The 24,221-nt window shown below is 38.6% G+C and overlaps 1 protein-coding gene across 6 annotated transcripts in view; it reads left to right on the top strand.

Annotated features, from left to right (window-relative positions):
- GSK3B (glycogen synthase kinase 3 beta) overlaps positions 1 to 22,088 on the top strand; it is a 218,976-nt gene extending 196,888 nt beyond the window's left edge. For 2 of the 6 annotated variants that reach the window (XM_060417607.1, XM_012180332.5), the window contains 3 exons: positions 1,345 to 1,443; positions 4,487 to 4,539; positions 17,151 to 17,327. In XM_060417607.1, coding sequence (XP_060273590.1) covers positions 1,345 to 1,443; positions 4,487 to 4,497 — 110 coding nt within the window. In that variant the 3' untranslated portion in view covers positions 4,498 to 4,539; positions 17,151 to 17,327. Of the gene's footprint in view, positions 1 to 1,344; positions 1,444 to 4,483; positions 4,540 to 6,450; positions 6,472 to 17,150 lie in introns of those variants that run through there. The other 4 variants (XM_012179101.5, XM_012178649.5, NM_001129740.1 and 1 more) reach the window with 4 other exon arrangements.
- The last annotated feature ends 2,133 nt before the right edge of the window (positions 22,089 to 24,221 follow it).

The raw sequence follows: 24,221 nt of genomic DNA, 5'->3' as shown, positions 1-24,221 counted from the left end.
ACCCCATGAACTGCAGCACACCAGGCCTCCCTGTCCATCACCAACCCCCAGAGTCCACTCAGACCCATGTCCATTGAGTCGGTGATGCCATCCAACCATCTCGTCCTCTGTCGTCCCCTTCTCCTCCTGCCCCCAATCTTTCCCAGCGTCAGGGTCTTTTCCATTGAGTCAGCTCTTCGCATCAGGTGGCCAAAGTATTGGAATTTCAGTTTCAACATCAGTCCTTCCAGTGAACACCCAGAACTGATCTCCTTTAGGATGGACTGGTTGGCAACAAAATTGTATACTTTAAAATTATTAATTCTACATTATATGAATTTTGCTTTAAAGAAAACACTATTTCCTGACTTTTTTAGTTCATGCTGTAATTATTACTTGTAGCTCAGAGGATAACACCTTCCTGTAGCTAGTATGGTTGTATAATTATTCCTTTAAATTATTAGAATAATAGGTAGAATTGTTTATAATAACACTTACTAGAGTAGAAATGAGCGCTCACTAGTTAAATGCCAGAACAAACCAGGGTTATCCCAGGCAGACTGGAAGAACAATCATGTTACCTGAAATTAACACCAGATGCTTTTATGTACAAGCTCACCACCACATCTCAGTAACTGTTTACATTATTAGATCAAATATCATCTTAAAATTATTTCTCAAGATTCATATACAGCACTTGATTCTTTAAAGAAAGCCAGTTTGTACACAGTTGACAAAGACTTTCACATGCAGATAAAAGCCTACTTTTAACTTTTAAAAAGTAACAGTCTCAGTAAGTTAAAAAGCAAAATAGGATTCAGTAGACATTTTTGTTTTCAATAAAAGCAATGAGAATTAACATGTTTCTTAAATCCTGTTTCCACTACTGTTTGGATAAATCATACCTGCTATCAAGTAAGTTGGTCTGTGCATGCCAGTGTACAGACTGCAGTTATATTTTCTTTTCTGTGACCCTATCACTGTCAACTCCTGCAGTCAAATATTGTTAGAGTAGCGGGGGGAAACCTAGTATATTTAAGTTAATGAACGATGGAAATATAGCTTATTAATACGCTTATCCTCAGACTTCTGGCCAGTATCTTCCCCCAGCCTATCTTTAGTTCTCAGAGATACACGGATATTTTAGCAGACAGTGCTTTTGTCGTGTATCACAACATACTGGTGGCCTTTCTCTATAGGCCAATTACTAGCTCATGATTCAGTTTCCGATGCAGGTTTACCGTGTCTTTTTTTCTGTTAAGCCAGTGTTGTAATGCCGTGTCTTCTGTTTAGTGATACCAATAAAATAGTTTCACAACAGGGTTAAGAATGGACTCTAACACATATGTTTTACCTTTTCTCTAGAACTGTCAAGTAATCCACCTCTAGCTACCATCCTTATTCCTCCTCATGCTCGGATTCAAGCAGCTGCTTCAACTCCTTCAAATACCACAGCAGCCTCAGGTGAGGACACAGAAGTCTCTTCTAAAAACACATGATTTGGTTTTGTCTCCATTTTATCTCATTTGTTGAATGTGAATGTTTAGTACCTTCCAGCTATCAAAAACATAGCATAGCCAAATGATTAAATGTGAATAAAGTGTTGCTTTAATTTCCAAAAAGCTGAAAGGACCCCATAAATGCTTTATATATAAGGTATAAATATCTTATTATAATATAAGTGATGTCACTTTGTTATTTTAAAAGTCATGCTTTCCGTATAATTTCTTGATTAATATATTAAATGAGATGCTTATAGCAGAAAATGGTCTTCAGAAATGTAATCTTATTGAAGATAATTCACTTTAATTCCATTACCCTGAATGTAAATTATATTAATATACTAAAGAGGCAAATGTTCAAGAAATTGGAATGTAGATTGGTGTAATTTAATCATTTAAAGGGCTGAAACTGCAATGCAAATTCATTTAGCTAAGACTTAGATCAGAATATGACTAAATCTTTTCTATCCCCTGCCCCCCAAAAATACCCAAATGATCTCCCAGGTTAGAGCTCAGGTATACTGCAGCAGCAGCAGCATACTGCTGGTCCTGGAGCTGGTTCATGTTGGGACCTCATTTAATTAAAATTACTCGCATTACAATGTTCTGAAAATACTCAACCCTTGAGTGAACTGAAGGTCCTCCGAAGGACAGCTAAAATGAAGTTAGAAATAGGTAGCACAATTGGACTCCCCCCACAGCCTCCAAAATGCAGATGTCAGGAGCTGACTCCATTTTTACTTAATCATCTGTTGCATTGAACCTAGTTGGATCAGATTAATGTTTGCCCAGGGGCATTTATGCTCCAGGAAATAAAACCTTGCATTGACTAGTTCTTACGGCTTCCCTGGTGGCTCAGATGGTAAAGCATCTACCTGCAATGCAGGAGACCCGGGTTCAATCCCTAGGTTAGGAAGATCCCCTGGAGAAGGAAATGGTAACCCACTCCAGTACTCTTGCCTAGAAAATTCCATGGATGGAGGAGTCTGATGGGCTACAGTCCATGGGGTTGCAAAGAATCAGACACGACTGAGCCACTTCACTTTTACTAGTTCTTAGCATTCAACAGTGAGGTCAAAATCTACCTCCTGTTGTCTGACAGAGTTGTTTGTTCCTATCCAATCTTAATCTTTTGAATGTTGCTAATAAAGATTGACAACATTTCATTCTAATCTGTGGCCCATCTTCATTCCAGAAAAAGTCTAGGAAAAAAGGTCTCTTCTCTAGTTCTAGTTTCATCAGCACATGCTACCTTGAGAAAGTCATTTGAACTTCATTAATTTTAGTAATATCCTGTTCATTTTCTCAATCTATAAAGTGAGTGGCAATGCTCTCCTCAAGTAATATGGTACAAATCAAATATGTACTGAAATATGCTTTGAAGTTTTTAAATGAAAAAATAGAGGTTTTTTGTTTTGCTTTTAACTATGACCTGTATTTAGAAGGAAAACAGAATTACTTCAGTGAGCTATTAATCAACTTAAATCACTGGCCTAGGTTATAGACTGTGTTGATTATTTAAAACATTGAATAGGCCCTAATCCCAAACTAGCACATTGACTTGTTGAGCTAGTTTATAGGAATTGTTTTAGACTATGAATACAATAAGAATTATGATTGGTAAGTTTTGGGTAATTTTAAATCATTTTCTTAATGTGAAATACTAGTTAATGATTATAGCTAAGATTTGGGGCAAATTGTCTGCCTGGTAGGAGCGTAGTATAATCTGATTTTGATGTTGCTTTGATACAAGTTACAGCAGTCATCAAAAAATAATTTTACTGCTGTATATACATTTTTATAGCTGTTGAAATCAGATTTCAACATAAATATGGAAACTGGCATTGGGCTTTGATCCTGAGGGTTTACTTTAAAGTTGAAGTAGATCAGGATATGAGGAATTTTATAGGAATAGTAGACTAAGGGCAGAGCTAAAATTAGTTTAAAGAAATACATGCCTTGTGTATCTTAATACCAGGAAGGATTTCAGATATTTCAGTAAGCTTCCTAGTGGCTAAATAAAAAAGTGTTATCTGTTTAAAATTTCCCATATATTTCATTAGATGAAAAGCACACTGGTGGCTTACGAGAAGCACAGTATTTCTGACCCTGCTGTTTGAGAAGTAGTTCTCCTTTAGGGCTGCAAATTTGGTACTATAAGCTAGTAGTAAAGAATCCGCCTGCCAGTCAGGAGACGAAAGAGGTATAAGTTCAATCCCTGGGTCAGGAAGATCCCCTGGAAGAGGAAATGGCAGCCCACTCCAGTATTCTTGCCTGGAAATCTCCATGGCTAGAACAGCTTGGTGGGCTAGAGTTCACTGGGTCTCAGAGAATTGGACACGACTGAGCATGTGCACACACAAGAGAGAGTAAATGAAACTCTTGTCACTATTTCAGCAGTAAATGTAATGGTGACTCCATTTGGAAACTTTTAAATGCCCCTCAGTATGAGCTGAAGGCACAACACTACAATATGGTTAAAGCAAAACAGTTTTCTTTGGGGCCAAAGTTATGGGAGCCAAGTAATGTCACCTAACATAACTTAGGAAATGCTCATCTAGATGAAGGGGTTGACTGAATGGCCTTAATGGCCCAGATTTAAGTAAATACATATGTATGTGCATGTATACATATTTTAAATAAGTATTTGGTAGTATAAGTTACATTCTTTAGTAAGATCTTAAAATATACATGTTGTTTGCTGTCTCTCTTAGCATCAATTTCTTTATCTGTACAATAGGAATAGTAAATAGCCACCACATAGAGTTATGAGAAGTAAGATATAAAGTGTACAAACTGCTTAACACTTTGCCTGGTCACATGGTGGGCCTTCAGTGAAAGGAAACTGTTAACACCATTTTATTGTTATTGCCAAGTAAGGACAGATTCGTAAATGTTAAAAACCAACCATGTGAAAGACAGGGTTGACATCCATCCTTTTATGACAAAAGAATATATGACTCGCTTCACCTGAATAAATGGACATCCCATCTCCACCCAAGCAGGGAGGAAGTGAATGCCTGCCGACATGACAAAGCATTTCCAGGTCTGCTTCAAGGTATGAAGAAGTAAAATATTAAACTCCAAAGCCGTGGGGAAAAAAAAAAAAACAAAACTCCAAAGCCTCTGACCTTGAAAATCTGAACCTGGAAGTTTTTCTAATTTAGAATTTTCAAAATTAGAATTTCTAATCACCCACCCTAGTTACAGCATCACAGTAATTCACGTTTGGGTGAATGAATTGCAATATGTACCTCTAACTAAATAAGAGTAGTTAGTTCTATCCAGTCCTGTCCACATGCAAATATATGTTTAGGCAGTTACCGACATGGGACACACACTGCAGTCCATGGGGTTGCAAGAGTCAGACTTAGTGAGTAAACAAGTTACATAATAACAACAAGGAGAGCAAATATGACCTGAGTGGTCAGCAGTAGGAAAATGATTCAATACATTATGAAATCTCCATTTTTATGTAACTATAAAAGACAGTTATTATAAAACTTAGATTTGTGGAAGTATTCATCTTAAATTATGTGGAGAAAAGTTTAAAATCCTACGAACCATGTTGGTAACTGGACTTAAATGTGTATTTGCATGTGGATAGGACTAGATAGAAATATACAAATATTAAAACAGTTGTGGTTAATCAGTGGATATGGAGGTGGTTTTTTTCTCAAAAACTTTCATTGTTTAAATCGTTTTTAAAACATGTCAGTTCCTGGGGGCATTATATCTGACCATGGCTCTGACTGACACAAGAAACTTCTGAAAAGTGTACACACTGTTCTCAGACCATAAGGTATAATTTCTGATTTCAGTGTTTGTATCTATCTGATTTTTCTCCACACCCCCAACAGATCCTCCCATTCATTCCATTTGGGAGACCATTCATCTGGACCCTGTAGAATAGTAAATCTTCAGGAGTTATAGTTTTACTGATCATATATGAATTACTTTAGAGATCATCTGATCCAGTGCCAGATAAGTATAAGATGTAGTTGGGAATTTCAGCTGAAGCAATTTTCTCTCTGTTTCGTATTAGTCCTCTGGGTAAGGTTTCTTCCAGTGCATTGGTTCTGCTATTAAAAGAAATTTGAAAACCACTGACTTCATTTTACTCTCCTTATTATCTCCTGAAAGCTAGTGTCCCATACTTGTATATATTCAGAAACTAGAATATTCAGTAGCACATTCGATCTTTATATCACTTTGTTAGAAATTTATTCCCTTATATATATCTCTTCCACTCAATGATCCTACTCTGGCATTATAGAAAACCAACCCAATTCTTATTTGCAAAAGTCCTTCAGATTTTAATAATGGCTATGGCTAGCATCTTCTCCATACTAATGAGAATTTTAAATCCTAATCCTGAATATGTTCTAAAATATCAGAATGTTAGATTTTCTATATAGTTATTTGTCATCTGCACATTTTATAAACATACCAATTTTTGGCCTGTCTCTAAGCAACTAATAAAATATATCAAAGAGGACAAGGTAGAGCCTACTAGATTTTTTTTTTTTTTTTTTGCCTTTACCAAGGTTACTGATGTTAAATGGGACTAGACAAGGCTTACTAGGGATTATTCTTCTAATGCTCTGTAAATAACTCTAAATTACCCTTCTTGTTGTTTGCTTAACTAGAGACCAACTGTACAATATTCATTTATATACTAATGTTATGGAAATTAGTAAAAAAAATCTTTGTTTTTGTCAAGAAAACTTTCAGATTTTTTTCCATCAAGAAAGAAACTGTGTCAAAGATGGAAATGAAAAAATTTTGTTGAAGACTTACAGGGAATTTCTAGTGCTTAAATATTTGTAAATTGAATTTCTGTAATTCGTTTTAGAATGTGTTTTTAGACTATAGATTCTGGGTTTAAAGACATTTAAAATGTATAGATTTCCCTCACCTTCCTTGGGCTGCATTTTGTTTATTAGGATTTTTGTTATATCCTTTCCAGGTTGAAAACCCTTCTAACAGAAAAGGGAATCATGATAAGAGTTGGACAAGGTCTGTCTTCTCTGTCTTTTTACCTGGTCAGGGGGCTTAACTTTTCTTGGTCTTGCTTTGAAAACCTTTTACTGTTAACCTCATTTAAACTGAATTTGGCTTGTTCTGACAGGTTCACAGTTTTATTTTTCTATTCTTCCTGGGATGTGTGCCCTACTTTATAAATTATGAGCTCATCAAGAAAAACCCTTTTATTTGGGTTCTTTGGTCCTTCTCGTTTTACTTTGCAGAGAGAGTGTATGCAGTTATTTGGTTGGTCAGAATTTTGGTTTTTATAATTTTCTATTTCCTGTCAGGTATTAGCCCCTTTTGAAGATTCTAACTACAAAATCATACTTATCTGTTCCCTGAACTTTTTGAAATGCATTTTGCTAAAGTCATGGTTCAGATTTAGCCAGGACTAGTGGTCCCTTTTTCTGTTACACTTATTTTTTACCACAGAATTCCTGTCACCTTGCCACCTTCTCCATCACCAGCCAGTTTTTTTCTAGCTGGACAGAATTAAACCCAGAATAATTTCTCCGATTGTTTGTCTCCACTGCATTTGACAAATAAAGTGTTACGTTGAGTCAGTGTATTGAATATCTACTTTTCTGAAGTGACAGTCCCCTCCCCTCACCCCCTCCCCAAGTATCGCGGCCTGTGGCACTTTCCTAATGTGCACTGGGAAAGCTGCACCCATCTCCTGTCTAGTTGTGGAATCCACAGTGCATGCCCTCAGGTAGTGGTCTTCGGAACTCTTCCTGTCTGTTTTCGCTTTATCTTAATCTGAATGTAAGGATTTTTCTCTATTAAAAACATAGTGTCTAGTTATGTATGAAAAAAAAACCCATAATATCTAGTTATTGTAGAAAATAAGACTCTCCATATTCTCACTTCCAAAGAAAATCAAAGGTAACACTATATTGTATATTTTAGTCTAGTTATGAGTGGGCAGAGACTGGCTTTTTTTTTTTAATGGGCTTATAGTATATGGAGGAAGGTGATATATGACTTTATAGTATTCAACTAGTATTCTAAGCCTATACCATAATTTATTTAACTAATTCCTTAATGGACATTTGAGTTGTGCCTCAGTTTTTAGAGGAATTCCTGAGTCAAAAGGTGTAAGGAAGTTTAAAATTTTTAGTACATACTGTCAAATTGTCGTCCAGAAAGCTTGTCCCATTTTATACTGGTAATGCACATATTTTTTCATTTCTCCATTACTTCAGCACTAGCCGGCCCAGAGTGGTGGGGGGCAGGGTGAGGGAGGTGGGAGGACAGCATGTACATGAGCACATCTGTATTTTTATGCATTTCCAACTTAGTAGATGAAGAAGGTGGGTATCTTTGTTAGGGACAGTTCTATGCCCATTTCCTCCTATTGGCTCTGTGTTTGAAGTTTTGAAGTATAGACTTCCATCCATATGTCACTGACACTGATGAGACTGTATCTAAGACTGTATCTACCCTCTGTTAGGATTTCAAGTTCACTTACTGAGTTTGCATATAGATACCTAGAGTCATACCATCTTGGTATTATTTTCACCACAGCAGTACCAAGTATCACTTCTAGGAAATTGCTTATTTTAATGTAAAACATGTTGTTTCCTGTTAAGTCAAAACTTTTACCTGGGTTTTTCCTCCTTCCTCCAAAAGTATTGTAAAATCTTGATTGAGTTGGTGAATATCCTATCAGACATTCTTCTGGGTATTCTTCCAGTGTTCCTCAGTTCCTTACTTGAAGTCACCTGTTTATATTCATATGCCTTTTCTTATTCTTCATTCCTCAACTAAGTTTTTTAACTTAAAAGATAGAAAACACATCCTTTGTCTCCATGGCTTTCAGTTTTTTACCTTGAACAACCAAGCCTCCTAATTAAGTGTTCTGCCCCTGAACACAACAGCAGTTAAGATCTCTCTGCTGCCAGCTGACCAAGTATAAACAGTATTGTTGATAAGCCCTCCAGGTTTGCTGCTGGATTGATTGCCTCACTGGTTCCTGAATTTCGGTTCTGTTTTTTAAATGACTGGATGCACCATGGTATCTCATGCCACACCTTTTCCTTGTAATATTATTATGATAAGAGAGGTGCTGATAATTTTGCTGAGAAGTGCTTCCTCATTATGATACACACAAAATTATCAAAATCATGATAGACATTATAAAGAGAAAAAACAAAAATCAAATCCTTTTCCTTACTGCTGATACTTTGATTTCATTAGTGTAGAGTATGATTTTAGTTTAAATGTAACATTGGGATATACCTTTCTTTGTGAGTAACAGTGTTGCTTGTTCATGTGTCAGTTAATAACACTAATGTGAGACCTAGTTTTAAGTAGAGGCATTTCCACTTGGAACAGGCTTGAATGGGAACATCTAAGATTAGGACCTTATCAGTTCAGTCGCTCAGTCATGTCTGACTCTTTGCGACCCCATGAATTGCAGTACGCCACGCCTCCCTGTCCATCACCAACTCCCAGAGTTCACTCAAACTCATGTCCATCGAGTCAGTGATGCCATCCAGCCATCTCATCCTCTGTCGTCCCCTTTTCCTCCTACCCCCAATCCCTCCCAGCATCAGTCTTTCCCAGTGAGTCAACTCTTCGCATGAGGTAGCCAAAGTACTGGAGTTTCAGCTTCAGCATCATACCTTCCAAAGAACACCCAGGACTGATCTTCTTTAGAATGGACTGGTTGGATCTCCTTGCAGTCCACGGGACTCTCAAGAGTCTTCTCCAACACCACAGTTCAAAAGCATCAATTCTTCGGCATTCAGCTTTCTTCACAGTCCAACTCTCACATCCATACTGGAAAAACCATAGCCTTGACTAGATTAGACCTTTGTTGACAAAGTAATGTCTCTGCTTTTGAATATGCTATCTAGGTTAGTCATAACTTTCCTTCCAAGGAGTAAGTGTCTTTTAATTTCATGGCTGCAGTCACCATCTGCAGTGATTTTGGAGCCCCCAAAAATAAAGTCTGACACTGTTTCCACTGTCCCCATCTATTTGCCATGAAGTGATGGGACCAGATGCCATGATCTTCATTTTCTGAATGTTGAGCTTTAAGCCAACTTTTTCACTCTCCTCTTTCACTTTCATCAAGAGGCTTAGGATCTTAGGGTGTAAACAGTACATACAACATAGCCCAAGGCTCCAAAACTTTATCTTTTAGAGGAGTTGAGCTGTCATGAGCCAGTTCTAAATTATAAAACTAGGATGGCTCATGAATAGAAATGCACAAAATGGGCTTAGGTGAGCATAATAAAGTAAGTAAAGTATACTTAAAGTTCCCAAGTATATTTTACACATAAAGCACAAAAAAGGATTTGATATATCTGAAATGTGCTCTTTCACTGATATGCCAATAATGATTTTATAGCTTTTGAGAAACTGAAAACGTGTTTAGAGTAAATAAGGAACTTTGTTTTATTTTTATTTAATTTCAGTTAAATTTAAATAACCAAATGTAGCTTGCAGTCATCCTATTTGAGAGTACAGATAGAACATTTCCATTATTGCTGTTGGGCCAGACGGTGAACACTTGTATCAGTTAGGTTTAACTTTTATAGACTTATAGTTCTGGAATATTGAACCCTTGGAACCCCAGCTCCCTTGTTTGTTCTCCGTCCTTTTCCACCTGACCTGTTCCTTTATTTTCTGCTTTTCTGTTTAAACCTTTTGGCCCGTTTATAAATGTGGGACCTTCCCTTCACACTCCTTCCCCTCCCCATTTTGCACATTTGATCAGACACATTTGGAGGGAGAATGGACAGGACTTGGTGATGCGTTGGCAGGAGTGTAAGAGTAAAGGATCACAGTGAGAACTTTTGGTTTACCACCTAAGCAACCAGATGGTGCAGTTTCCTCAGTATTGAGACAGCTGCCCATCAAATCCATGACTCAGTTATCTAGCAGCTCTTACAGATCTCTTAAGACTCTGAAAATAAAACTGTGACTCCTCTCCTGGAAAATATGTATATCAGATATGGAATTCTGTACATAAAAATCTACTCTAGGACAAAAGTCACAGCCTGGTGTACTCTTGGGGGAACCTAATACTTTAGAGCTTTGCCCTTAGTTTCACTATAGGATTGCCCAACTTGTCATTTTTACCTCTGAGGTCATACAGAATAAAATGGGTCTCAATACATGTACAAGCTCCCTTTGCCATACCCAGTACCAGAGCCATAGAACCATAGACTCTTCTCAGGATTAGGGGAAAACCAAATGAACAACTGGTGCAGTCTTCGTGTCTTAAACAGTTTATCAGGAGCATACCAAATGTAGAGGAACTTGCTTGGTAGTGCTCTCATTGGCTTGTGAAAATGTATTCATTAGTTATCTACTGCCATGTATCAAGATACCCCCAAATTTAACAGCTTAACAGTAAACATTTATTATCTCACACAGCTTTTGTGCAGCCTAGCTGTGAAATTCTGGGTGAGGGTTTCTCATGAGGTTGTAGCCAAAATGTTGACCAGGACTGCAGGCATCTGAAGGATTGTTGCCTGGAGTTGGAAGCTTTACTTCCAGGATGACTCATTCCTGTGGGGAGTGAATCTGTGCTGGCATTTGCAGAAGGCCCAGCCCGTCATTGTGTGAACCTCTCTGTAGCACTATACAAGTTTCTAATGTGGTGGCAGCTGGCTTCCCCTAGACCAAGTGATCCAAGGAGGACAAGGTGGAGGCCACAGTGTCTTTTATGTCCAGACTTTTGGAAGTCACACACCATTATTTCTTTGATATCCTGTGTGTTAGATAGGCCGGCCCTATTTATTAGAGGAAGGGATTACACGAGGATATAGATATCAAGAGGTGCATGCCTCATTGAGGCTATCTTGGAGGGTGGCTACCACAGTGTAAAAAGAATGATCTTATCCCTTCTTCCCCCAAAGCTGACTGTTCTCACCTTTCACCCTTAAATCCATCATTGGTTTGTTGGTTTATGGTATATCAGAGGGCTGGTCATGAGCATTGGTTTCTAGGAATGTTGGAAATCAGTAAATAATCTTCCCTAGTGGCTCAGACAGTAAAGTGTCTGCCTACAATGTGGGATATCCAGGTTTGATCCCTGGGTTGGGAAGATTCCCTGGAGAAGGAAATGGCAACCCATTCTTGCCTAGAGAATTCCATGGACAGAGGAACCTTGTAGGCAACAGTCCATGGGGTCACAAAGAGTGAGTGACTGCACTTAGAGTTGTTTACAAAACACCTTTATCTCTGTGTATCCTATTCAAACTATTTGAAAATTAGATAATAAAATAACCATACTGGTGATTTTTATTATTATAAATTCACTGATCTATTTTAATGTAATAACCCTTTGGTTAATAGAAGTAGACTCTGTAAATTATATTGGATTACATAGGGGTTAGGTCTGAATAAAAGCCCTCTCTTCTCCCTTTGATAGGAAATCTTTTCTGCTTGTCTCCTACAGCCCTTAAAGGTAATCATTCTGTTCTTCTGTTCCCTCTGTGCTCTGCTCTCCCAGTTTTGTTACCTCTGTACCCTTGGGCAAATTATATCATTTCTTTGTGCATTCGTTTTTCCTGTTTTCAAAATGAGTGCAACAATTGTGCCTATTTCTTATAGTGTGGGCTGAATGACATGTTTGCCATGCACTTGGTATGGTATCTGGCACATTGATAAGCACCCAGATGTCAGCAGCTGCCATCAATGATGCTGTGGTGATGGTGGTGGTTATTGCAGTCACACTAAATTACACATTTGTGTATTTCTAGATGTCTCTTTTATCTTTCCATTTATTGCACAATTACTAAGCACTTCTTAGGCCTTATTACATAGACGGTAGTATTATCACCATTTTACATATGGGGAAATTGTGGGTAGAGAGGTTAAATAACTTGTTCCATAATCACACAGCTATTAAGTTGTACAATGGAGTTTCATACTTAGTAAATATTTGTGAAAAAACATTTGTGAAATTGGATACGACTTAAGGAAGATAAACAATCTTAGCCTTTTTTAAAATCATAATGCCAGATTTCATCACTTTTATCAGTACATATGTAAAGGGAAGGGAATGAAGAATCAAGATGAGTTTTGTTGCTTTTAAAGAGTTGTTGTTTAGACATAGAGAGCAGACTTGCGGTTGCCATAGCGGAAGAGGGGAGGGGAGGGAAGGACTGGGAGTTTTGGATTAGCACATGTAAACTCTTTCACAGGACAGACAAACAAGAGGGTCCTCCTGCACAGCGCAGGAAACTATATTCAGTATCCGATGATTAAACATAGTGGAAAAGAATATTTTTAGAAAAGAATATAAAAAAATAGTTACTATTTAAATGTTTGAAAAGTTATAGAAATTTCAGTAAACAAAGTCTAGCGACCATTTATCAGAATTTTTAAATTAATGAACATTTAAATTATAGAGGGTCCATGTTAATTCAGATTCAACTCTGTAAACAAATATACAAAACTGACAGTGGGATCAAAATAAGCATATACCAAGAAGAACTTTAAAAACATAGCTTTGCTAATTCAATAAACCAGACAGTCTGTTGGAGCTACTGTTGAGTTTACGGAAGTTCACATCGTTTTTTTGTTTTGCTTTTCTCCTCCCTATGTTTGTTTTATATCCCTCTGAAAAATAGAGAACTCTGTTCTTTTTCTCAGCAAAGACTTTTATAACCTGGTTTTAAGTAGAGTTCATTGCACTAGGCAAAGATTTTGGGGGTTTTTTTCGGTTTTGTTTTTGATGAATGAATTCAGTGCTGTGATTTTAGATATCAGGAATAATTTAATCAAAGTAATTAGCTGTTAAAATTTTACTTATCAGATGATTTGGAAATGACTCAAAGAAAAATAAGAGATCATTAAATTACAAACCTGAGGAATATGAATGTCTTAAATTTTATCATTCAGAAGGTGATTTTGTTTCTGATTATATGTCCACTTAAAAGGCTTGTGCTTTTTATTATAATCATTTCAGCAGGTCTTTGGATTTATCCAAGGAAGAGGAGACTAGTTTTGGGAATGTCATAAAGTCATAGGTAGTAGCCAATGCAAGGTCATTGGCAGATTAGTAGCTAAATAGGATATTGCCAAAGAGTAATAATGGGCTGGCTGGAAACGTGGATGAGTCCTGGTGAGTGCTGGCCGATAGCTAATGACCAGCATGGCCAGGGGTGTGACGATGCTAGTATGTGTGCTGATAAATTACTGATGACTGGTGGATCTCGAAGACCTGAGGAAGACCGTAATCTGACAGTTTCACCTGTCACCCTTACATGTTAAAAAGGAGAGAGAAGTTCTGTTTGATGACAATCATGCATAGGCTCTGAGGGCCGTCCAGAGCATGAGAGATGCTGCAATGGCAGGGCTTGTGAGGAGCGTTATGTTCTGACATACGTTCGTGCCTTCCAGGCTTTCTCAGGAGTTTTTAACACAGCCTGTGCCTAAATTATGAAAACAAACATTTTTCCTGCAGAAGCCTTATAGGAACCTGTGGCCTGAATAGGAATTGATGTTAGGTTATTGAGACACAGAATTTGAATGATCATTGAGAACAAAACTCCTGATAAACAGGGCATGTACAAGAAAAAACAGGGGTTATGAATGAAGTATTAGGTACAGTTACTAACTGGTTAATGTGAGAGACTGTTTACCTGCCTTTGGAACATAGGTTCTACGTTAAATAAGATGTATCCTTTCTTGCCACCTGTCCTTGAGCCGTACAGATAAATTAATGTGATGCCATGCCATGGGCAATGTGGACCTAATGGATGGACCCTCATGTCATAATGCCTGCACTTACTTGCATGAAAAGAGGATTAGAAGCTGTTTTGAAGGAAATAAAACGAATGGACACAACCATTCATATTAAGAGATGGAAACGTTTCTTCCCCAAAGGTTGAGTTAAGTTTAAGGGCAGATTGTTTAAAGGAATAATCAGATACTTTGGAAGGAAGTATAGTTTTTAAAGAGTAGCTATCAAAATGATAAGCTGAGTATCTAATCCTTAAGAGTTCCAGTATTTTAGTCACCTGGTGGGAGCAGCTTACTGAAAAAGTCCCTATTGCTGGGAAAGATTAAGGGCAGAAGAGGGTGTCAGAGGATGAGATGGTAAGATGGTATCACCGATCCAGTGGACATGAACTTGGCAAACTTTAGGAGATGGTGAGGGACAGGGAGGCCTGGTGTGCTGCAGTCCGTGGGGTCGCAGAGTCAGACACGACTGGGCAACTGAACAGCAAGAGTTCCTTAAGCTAGAATTGCTGTGTGTCCTTGGGGTCCGTTTCCTGTTCAGCTAAAAAATTCAAAGTAGAAAGATTCAAGGACCAAATGTTGCATAAAATTTACTCAGGATACAAGAGAGCTACAGTCTCCAGAGGGAGATAGAACTTCGAGTCTGTTTTGTTGGTGTCACCAGCCTGAATGGCCAAGAGTGGCGGACTTCTAGGATGGTGGCTCTTGGAAGTTGCCCATCTCAGTCAGGCCACCTCTCATCTTGATCAGGGCTTAGTGTGAAGTTTTTGAGAGGAAATTTGCCTAGCCATATATCCCAGTCATGTGTGTAAGACAAACGCAACTTGACTAGCCACTGAAACAGCAGTATGTTGCCTACCCACGATGGAGAGCCAATCTGGACACAGTTAAATACCTTTTTAAATGTTACTGGAGGCTATGAAATAATAGTGAAGCTTAAAAAGTATATGTGTTGGGGGGAGGGCGTGGATTAAGTAGTAAAGATATATGTATTCCCAGAGTATTAGGCAAAGTAAGCTCAAGTTCTCTGACGTTTCACTCTAAGATGCTTTATTGAATTGAATAATGAAATTGGTCCTTCAGTGGCTATTTCTTTGCTGGTTGTGTCTTCCATTTCTGTGAAAAATGGAGAAGGACTATACTTAGAAAGCAAGCAGTTGAGTTTGATTTACGCTTAGTGCTTCTGCCTGTCAACACTGACCCATATTGCTTTCATTGCCTCCACTCATTCACCCACTTAAGCAGATGGCATATTATAACACCATTCAGAATTTCTAGCAAGCTTTCCAAGCTGTGCACTGTTCATTTATTTTCAGGTAAGCTGGATTCCAATTGCATATTCATCCTGTGCTAATCCCAGCTATGGCAAGAGCTTTGATAGAAATGTTCTCTGGCATAAGTCTGTAGCTTATGCAGAGGCACCATCTTCCCTGCACTGAGACTCATCCAAGGCACATACTTAGATCTATGCAGAAAGAAATTCATATTTCATAGCATTGTTGTTGTCATTCAGTCACTCAGTCGTGACTCCGACTCTTTGCAACCCCGTGGACGGCAACATGCCAAGCTTCCCTGTCCTTCACCATCTCCTGGAGCTGTGTCCATCAAGTCAGTGATGGCATCCAACCATCTTCTCTGTTGTCCCCTTCTCCTCTTGCCTTCAGTCTTTCCCAGCACAGGGTCTTTTCCAGTGAGTCAACACTTCACTTCAGGTGGCCAAAGTATTGGAGCTTCAGCTTTAGCATCCGTCCTTCCAATGAATGTTCAGGACTGATTCCTTTAGGATGGACTGGTTTGATCTCCTTGCAGTCCAAGGGACTCTCAAGAGTCTTCTCCAACACTGCAGTTTAAAAGCATCAATTCTTCAGTGCTCAGCCTTCTATATCTCAACTCTCACATCCATACATGACTACTGGAAAAACTATGACCCATAACTATGACTAGACGTAACTTTGTTGGCAAAGTAACATCTCTGCTTTTTAATATGCTGTTGAGGTTTATCATTTTCTTCCAAGGAGCAAATGTCTTTTAATCTCACGGCTGTAGTCACTGTCCACGGTGATTTTGGAGCCCAAGAAAAGAAAGTCTGTCACTGCATTGTTTCCCCATCTCTTTGCCATGAAGTGATGGGACCGGATACCATAATCTTAATTTTTTTGAATGTTGAGTTTTAAGCCAGCTTTTTCACTCTTTTCTTCATCAAGAGGCTCTTTAGTTCCTGTTTACTTTCTGCCATAGGGTGGTGTTATCTGCTTATCTGAGGTTATTGATATTTCTCCCAGCAGTCTTGATTCCAGCTTGTGCTTCATCCAGCCCTGCATTTCGCATGGTGTACTCTGCATATAAGTTAAATAAGCAGGGTGACAATGTACAGCCTTGACGTACTCCTTTCCCAATTTGGAACCAGTCCATTGCTCCTTGTCTGGTTCTAACTGTTGCTTCTTGACCTGCATACAGGTTTCCCAGGAGGCAGGTAAGGTGGTCTGGTATTCCCGACTCTTTAAGAATTTTCCACAAGAGACTGAGCCAGACCTGTCTTTGAGTGTCTGAGCGCCTCTTGTGGAGTCACGGGTCAGCAGTGGCCTGCCACAGAGAGAGGGACTCTGGCTACAGCAGACCTGGGTGGTGCAGCATGTGGCATAAATCCTCTTGGAGGAGGTCACCATTAGCCCCACCGTAGACTGCCTAGCAGACAACCCACAAACTGGAGAACAATTATACCAAAGAAGTTCTCGCACTGCTGCAAAAGTTCTAGGGCCCACAACAGATTTCCCAACCTGAGGATCCAGCAGAGGGACTGAAATATCATAGTATTGGCCATATTTAAAACAGCATTCCAGATACAGCTCTCAGTCCACAGTTGAGGCCACATTCTTTTCTCTCTGGTGTATTACAGCACTGTTCATGCTCTCTCTTGGGGCTTTCAATTTGCAGATGCTAATGCTGGAGACCGTGGACAGACCAATAATGCCGCTTCTGCATCAGCTTCCGACTCCTCCTGAACAGTCCCGAGCAGCCAGCTGCACAGGAACAACCACCAGTTTACTTGAGTGTCACTCAGCAACACTGGTCACGATTGGAAAGAAAATTAAAAAGAGAAAAAAAAACCTATTCATTTTAGTGTTCAATTTTTTTTATTATTATTGTTGTTCTTATTTAACCTTGTAAAATATCTATAAATACAAACCAGTTTCATTGTATTCTCACTTGAGGGAGATCCAGGGGGTGGGAGGGGTTGTGGGGAGGGGGAAAGCGGAGCACTAGAACACACAATCTCTCTCCCACGACAATCTTTTTTTATCAAAAGTCTGCTGTTGTATACTTTAAAAACAGGACTCCTGCCTCATGCCCCTTCCACAAAAGAAGACTTTGTTCTGTGCTGAAGTTTTTTTGAACTTTGTTTTCTTTTAAAGTCAAGTGTAAGACTTGGGTATAGTGCACAGCTTGAAATTGGTTGGGAGCTTAGCAGGTGTAACTCATTGGGGACTTAAATGTCACTTGTAAAATTAATCCATATCCTCGGGTACTTGAAGACTTGCCTTTGGCATGTCAATGGCAGGTGTGGCAGACAAAGGAAATGTGTGTCATTTGTAACCCAGGAGGTCAATAAAGTTTGAATCTATATGGGGAAAATTCTTAATTGACGTCAAGGTTTTATTTTACTCTTAATCAGTGCTAGTAGTGAAGAAACTTCTGTAGGTAAAGAAACTTCCGAAGCTGTCAGGGGAGAAGCGTGTGTGCTCTTTGTGTGGGTCTTTGTTTGCCTGACCAAAGGTTCTCTATAAAACTTAGTACAGTTTTAATCTCGTGACCTAGGAGAAGACTGAGAAGGGTGTTGAGCTGGCCACTCTGGCTGCAGAGGTCAAAAGCTGATGAACCTGGAGAAGGGTGGGCCGGGCAGATCTCACCACTGTGAATGAACTTGTCCAGATTTTATTTTCTAAAGTTGCTTCCCTTGGAAAGATACACTTGAGAGGACATTGTAGTTAAATAATGTGAATTGTAACAGTCTACTGGTTTATTTTTCCTATTTTTTAATTGCAAATTGAGCTTGCAGAAATTGCCACTTTCTGCATATAGTTCTAATTTTAACTCCAAATCCAGAATCTGTATTTAATTTCAGCTTTTTTAACCTCAAGCTTTTTAAATTTTATTTATTGATGCATGTGAGATAGGCCGTGATGATTTTAGATGGTAGGAATAGTAAAAACTACACATGAAAATGACATAAACAGTCACTTGTACCTGCTGACTTTATAGGAAAGCTGATTATATAAATGTGTGTATATGTGTTATATACATAGATTCAGTACTGCCTTTTGTTTGGGGTTTTTTTGTTTTGTTCTGTCTTTCTGTTTTTGTCCACAATATCAAAATTGACCAGTTGAAGCATGAGGATGTTTCCCCCTACACCTAGTTAAGAGTTTTTGTTTTCTTCATATAATCAGTGAACAGTGTAAGACTCAGTCTCTGTTTTTGAAGAAAAAGCAATATTCCTTGGAAAGCAAGGAGAATTGAAGGATTACGTTGGCAGTAAGGAAATAGATTTTCACAGCTGGTTTGTTTTATATTTTTAAGGTTGACATCTATGTGGGCCTTATATACTCTAAAATGAACCTTAGACACCTTGGTGCTTATGGGCCATTACTTGACCTATGAATCTTTAAGGCACAATCAGTTGTACTTTACATTTAAAGATCACTTGAGTGATGGCCGCCTTTCCCGCCTACCTTCCTTCCCCACACACCTTTCCAAGGTTAGCTGATAACTGTTGGGCTGCAGAGCTGAGCCCCAGACTGTAACCTTTCACCCTCCTTGTTGTCACCTTAGGTCATGTTAGGGGCGTTGCCCTCCAGGTGATTCGGAAGTGGAGTCTCTTGGCAGCCCTCACGCAGGTCCCAGCACCCTGTCCTGCTTCTTAACCAAGTGTGTGTGACTCTCCAAGAGAGTCGTACTGCCTGCTGACGTGAACCAGTACCCAGAGAGGCACCTGTGAGCCATCCTGGTTTTCACTCACTGTCTAGCTAAGCTCTTAAGCCACAGAAGGGTTTCTCCAACCTCTGGTTATATCAGAGTTCATGAGAAAGGAAACACACTCACTCAAACCAAATCAAACAAATTGCATTTTACTTTTCGTAATGAGCTTCTGAGAGCAAATTAAGATTTGAAAGAAGTCTGAATCAAAGTATTTGACAGCATTAATTCTTAAAGGGAATGGCTTTGATAGACCATTTCAGAAAGGGTTGATAAAGAAGCTGGATGGCAGGTCTGTGACAGAGAAGTGGACCTACTTTGAGACCAAACTACCCAGCCAGACGTGGACACAGACAGTGCTCTGAACTGATATACTTGCTGGAGAATGCAAAAATCTGTGCTTCTTTTAGGAAACACTTCCCGCCGTAAATGGGATAAGAGAAGAGAGAAAAGTCAAGTTTTTCTCTCATTTTAATTGTGTATGTGTGAGGGCTGAGGTTCGTGATTTTTCTTTCTCAAGGATCATGGTGGGATCACAGAACTCTTATACAAGTGGGATCCAGGTCTCTGAATAATGTTTTTTGTAAATAATAATAATAAAAGCTCCTCACCAAATTCAAGCTTGTACATTATATTTTCTTTCAATGTTTTTAAATTTAAGTTCTATTGTTTTGTATGTAAATATGTGGACCCAGGAACTGTTATTAATGAGCAAAAAGTTACTGTTCAGGGCAGTGATTCTGTTTAATAATCAGACAAATTGTAGACGAGCTTTTTAAAGCCATATAGTTTTAACTCTGTACAGTAGGTACCGGCCTGTATTATTGTAACAATAACTCTAGCAATGTATAGTGTATCTATATAGTTTGGAGTGCCTTCGCTTCCATGTGTTTGTTTTTTCGTTTCTGTTTTTCATTTTGCAGATACTAATTGGTCTCAATATCCATGTCTCCCTGTCCCACCCCCTTCCCTTTGAAATAATGGCTCACTCATAACAGTGTCTTTGCCCCTTCCACAGTTACCATGCTCAGGAGTGGAAAGAGGAAACCATAATCATTTTCATAATCTCATTTCATTCAAGCCCTACCTTTGTTTTGGTTCTGAACATCTGTTTCCTCCTCAGTAGCAGTGACCAGTTCCATTTCACCCAGGGACTTAGTGTAGTGCCAGGGAGCCCTCGAGCCGGAGAATATGGAATAGAGTAGATTTTGCTCGTCTCTTCCCCTAAACCCTAACCATGGGTCTTACAAACAGCAGATTCCGGGAGCCTTCTGCCCTCTCTCTCTCTCTCTCTCTCTCCATTTCATCTACTTCCCTCCCAAATGAGAGAAAAAAGAGAGAGAGAGAACTGGTTTTTGTAAATCGATGTTTCTTAATACTTGTATCGGTTTTGATACACGAGTGGTCTAAAATGCTGTGGTGCAATTACTAGCGGCCGCTGCATGATTGCCACCTGCGCGGTGGGGACTGTTGTTTTCACAAGGGAACTTTCCTCCCCCCTGTCACCTCTACTCCTGTTCAATGAAATGTCATTTTAATTTATCTTTTTAAAAAATCTGTTTCTTACTGTGTGCCCATCATGAAGGCCTTTTTTGAAAGAAAAAAAAAAATCAAAATTACTTGTTTTGCCTCCAAGTACTCCATATAAGATGTCTCAAGTAGAAGAAAAAAAAAAAAAAAAAAAAACTTTACCAAACCAAAGCTTGCTATTTTTGAAATATCATGTGTTCATTCCAGCAAGGCAGAAGACTGCACCTTCTTTCTAGCAACATGTTGTGTCCTTTTTTTAAAGTCCTCTTAATTTTTAGACACATATTTTTTATTTGTGTTTTAACAAAGCCTGCCTAACCCGTCATCTTGTCTACACCAATGCAAAGGTTTCTAAGAGGACTATTGTATTCTCTATCCCTGTGGATATAAAGACACTGGCATTTCATTTCTTTTTCCCTTTCCTTTTTAAGGGATTTAACTTTGGAATCTTCCAAAGGAAGTTTGGCCAATGCCAGATCCCCAGGAGCTTGGGGGTTTTTCTTTGTTTTAAACCAAAATTGTATCGGATTTCTTGTTCATGTTAGTTGATCATCTAATCACAGAGTCGAACACTTTCTCCCTTATATCCCTTATATAGAAAAATAAGTATGCTTTACAGTAAAATCTGTCTTTTCTGGTAGAAACCTGAGCCACTGAAAATAAGACAACTAGAAGCAGAGTAGAGCCCCAGACTAAGGTCTGTGTTTGAGAGGCTTTGAAAGTAATCTCTGGGGTTTGGATTATTTTCACAAGGGTTATGACGTTTTATTCAAGTTTGTTGCTCCATTTGCACCTCTGCAATAAAAGCAAAATGACAACCAGTACATAAGGGGTTAACTTGACAAAGTAGACTTCCTTGTGTTAATTTTTAAGTTTTTTTTTTCTTAACTATATCTGTCTACAGGCAGATACAGATAGATGTATGAAAATGTGCTTGCCTGTAAAATTTGCATTCATAAATGTGTTGCCGATGGATCACTTGGGCCTGTACACATACCAATTAGCGTGACCACTTCCATCTTAAAATCAAATCTAAAAAACAAAATTTATTATTATATATATATATATATATAAAGGACTGTGGGTTGTATACAAACTATTGCAAACACTTGTGCAAATCTGTCTTGATATAAAGGAAAAGCAAAATCTGTATAACATTATTACTACTTGAATGCCTCTGTGACTGATTTTTTTTTTTTCATTTTAAATATAAACTTTTTTGTGAAAAGTATGCTCAATGTTTTTTTTTCCCTTCCCCCATTCCCTTGTAAATACATTTCGTTCTATGTGACTTGGTTTGGAAATAGTTAACTGGTACTGTAATTTGCATTAAATAAAAAGTAGGTTAGCCTGGAAATGAAATTAAAATTCACAAGTGTGTGGTCTTTATTTCAGTACCCAACCTTATTTCCTTCACCCTATCTATTTTGCCAATGCATTATGTAGTCACATCACCACTTCATTCCTCGAATTAGAGAAACACAAAGCTGTTAACAAAAGTCAAGATATGAACACTAATTCTCATTCTCTTAAATGATCTTATTCCATTGTATAGCCCCAAGAGGTGCAGCTTCCATCTTGGAAACCTTTGGAGTTGATGTTGAGGAAGCTATGCAAACATTGCTTTGAAAAGAAAGAATACAAGCCTGAAAGGGACAAGTTTTTTAAAATGTGTATAAGCTGCTGTCTTTGATTCCTGTGTTCATGGTCTGGTGTAGCTGTTATTTTCTTTTAACTTTCATCCCATTAGTAATGGTCTTTGGGAGTATCTGTGAATTATATGAACACCACAAATAGTGGGGCTGTACCTCCCAGGTAAACCAACACATGTTGTGTTTGAGTCTGCTCATTTCCAATACTGGATGATGTATGTAAACATGTTATGTCTCTTAGTGCAAAAAGAAACATCTTTTTTGGGGGGCTGGCTCACTCCGTCAGGCCTAATCTAAAGGCTAGATATAAAGTCATGTGACTGCTGCTTCAATAAAAACAAATTTATATTGGATAAAGTCTGGTCCTGTATTTATTGTTGTGGTGGTCGGCCTGGCTAATATTTATAAAATAAACACTTTTACCAGTTGCAGGGGTTTGGGGGGAAGGGTGGGTGTCAGCACAAATAGGCAAGATGTCACTTGTGTAATGGGTTAAGGACTTTAAAAGAAGTAGTGATGAACCCGTCTTTTGAGATCATCTCTCAGGTGAGCAGTGACCCTGGGTGCCCATTGAGAAGGGTAGTTATGAAAAGGAGCACTCAGGTTGCAACTCCCCTTTGTGGAGAAGTCTGAAGTGAACAAAAGCAGTGGGGTGTTCACCCCTCTCTCGGGTACAGGACTATTTCACCCACTCACTAGCACCTTTAGGTTTAGGAGGGTTGCAGTTATGTTAAGGGGAAGACTGAAGCTGTCATGGAAAATGGTATGATGAAGCCCACGAGTTGTCACAGGCTGTGAAGGAATGGTCCATTAAGTGTATGTTTCTCTTCTCAGAAAAGAGGACACAATGGGCATTCTCACGAGTTGCTGATATCCAAGCTTTAACTGGATCCTTATAGTCCAGACCAGGTAGAGATTGGTGGCAGAGTGGCTCTGTCTTAATGGAGCCAGAAGGTAAGCAGTAACTTAACTTGGGCTTCTCTCCTGAGCTTTGGAGACTGACTCCATCCTCACCTGACTGAGGCAAGACCTAGAAAAAGAATGGGGGTCTCAGGGATACCTAGAAACTGATGCTAAGTTCTACTGCTCAAGAGCTCAGTGAAGGGAGTAACAGGGAAATCCAAACATTCAAGAGCAGGAAAGTCGACTTTGGCTCCTAGCCCTATAAACTGGACATCCACAAAGCTGCTGAAAGGAAGACTGCTGTGTGAGCTCTTTGGTGCACCTAACCTTGAACCGTAACTGCACTTGGACTACACTTAGTTTTTATAATATGTGTCATCCATACGTACATATCAATTCAATATTTGTGAAACTGCCCGGGTATTTTTAAAATCAATACTGGGAGATGGGTGTTTCTACATCCCACCTTAATCACCTTGCTCTTACCTTACCATAGTCTACACTTAACAACCATTTCAGACTCTTGAGTGAATGGCACACTCAAAATTATTTCAATGGGAAAGAAGAGATGTATATGGTACAGGAATATATTTATATTTCTAAATGAGTATAATTAGACACAATTACTGGGGGCAAAATCTGCAATGTGTTTGGAAAGAAGAACTTTTCCCTCAGATTCTTTTCTAAAAATTAGTGGGTTCTACATCCCCTTGATGCAGAAGAGGCTGGGGAATCTGGAGGGGTGACAGAGAATATGTTTGTTTGCTTTGATGTATAGTCTTAATGACAAGTTCTCCAAGTGTGATCTTGAAAAATGGTAAAAGTGAATATCTGTTCCTTAAAATTCAGTTAACTTGTAGCTTCATTTGCATAAAAACAATCATTTAAAATTACTACATTTTGAATGGTATGTAAAGGTTTTATATGGAATAATTATTTTTATGAA

This window comes from Ovis aries, chromosome 1 (assembly GCF_016772045.2).
Source record: "Ovis aries strain OAR_USU_Benz2616 breed Rambouillet chromosome 1, ARS-UI_Ramb_v3.0, whole genome shotgun sequence".
NCBI classification, from domain to species: domain Eukaryota; kingdom Metazoa; phylum Chordata; class Mammalia; order Artiodactyla; family Bovidae; genus Ovis; species Ovis aries.
Note: the sequence above shows the minus strand (reverse complement) of the source record. Positions and strands in the feature narration are given on the sequence as shown.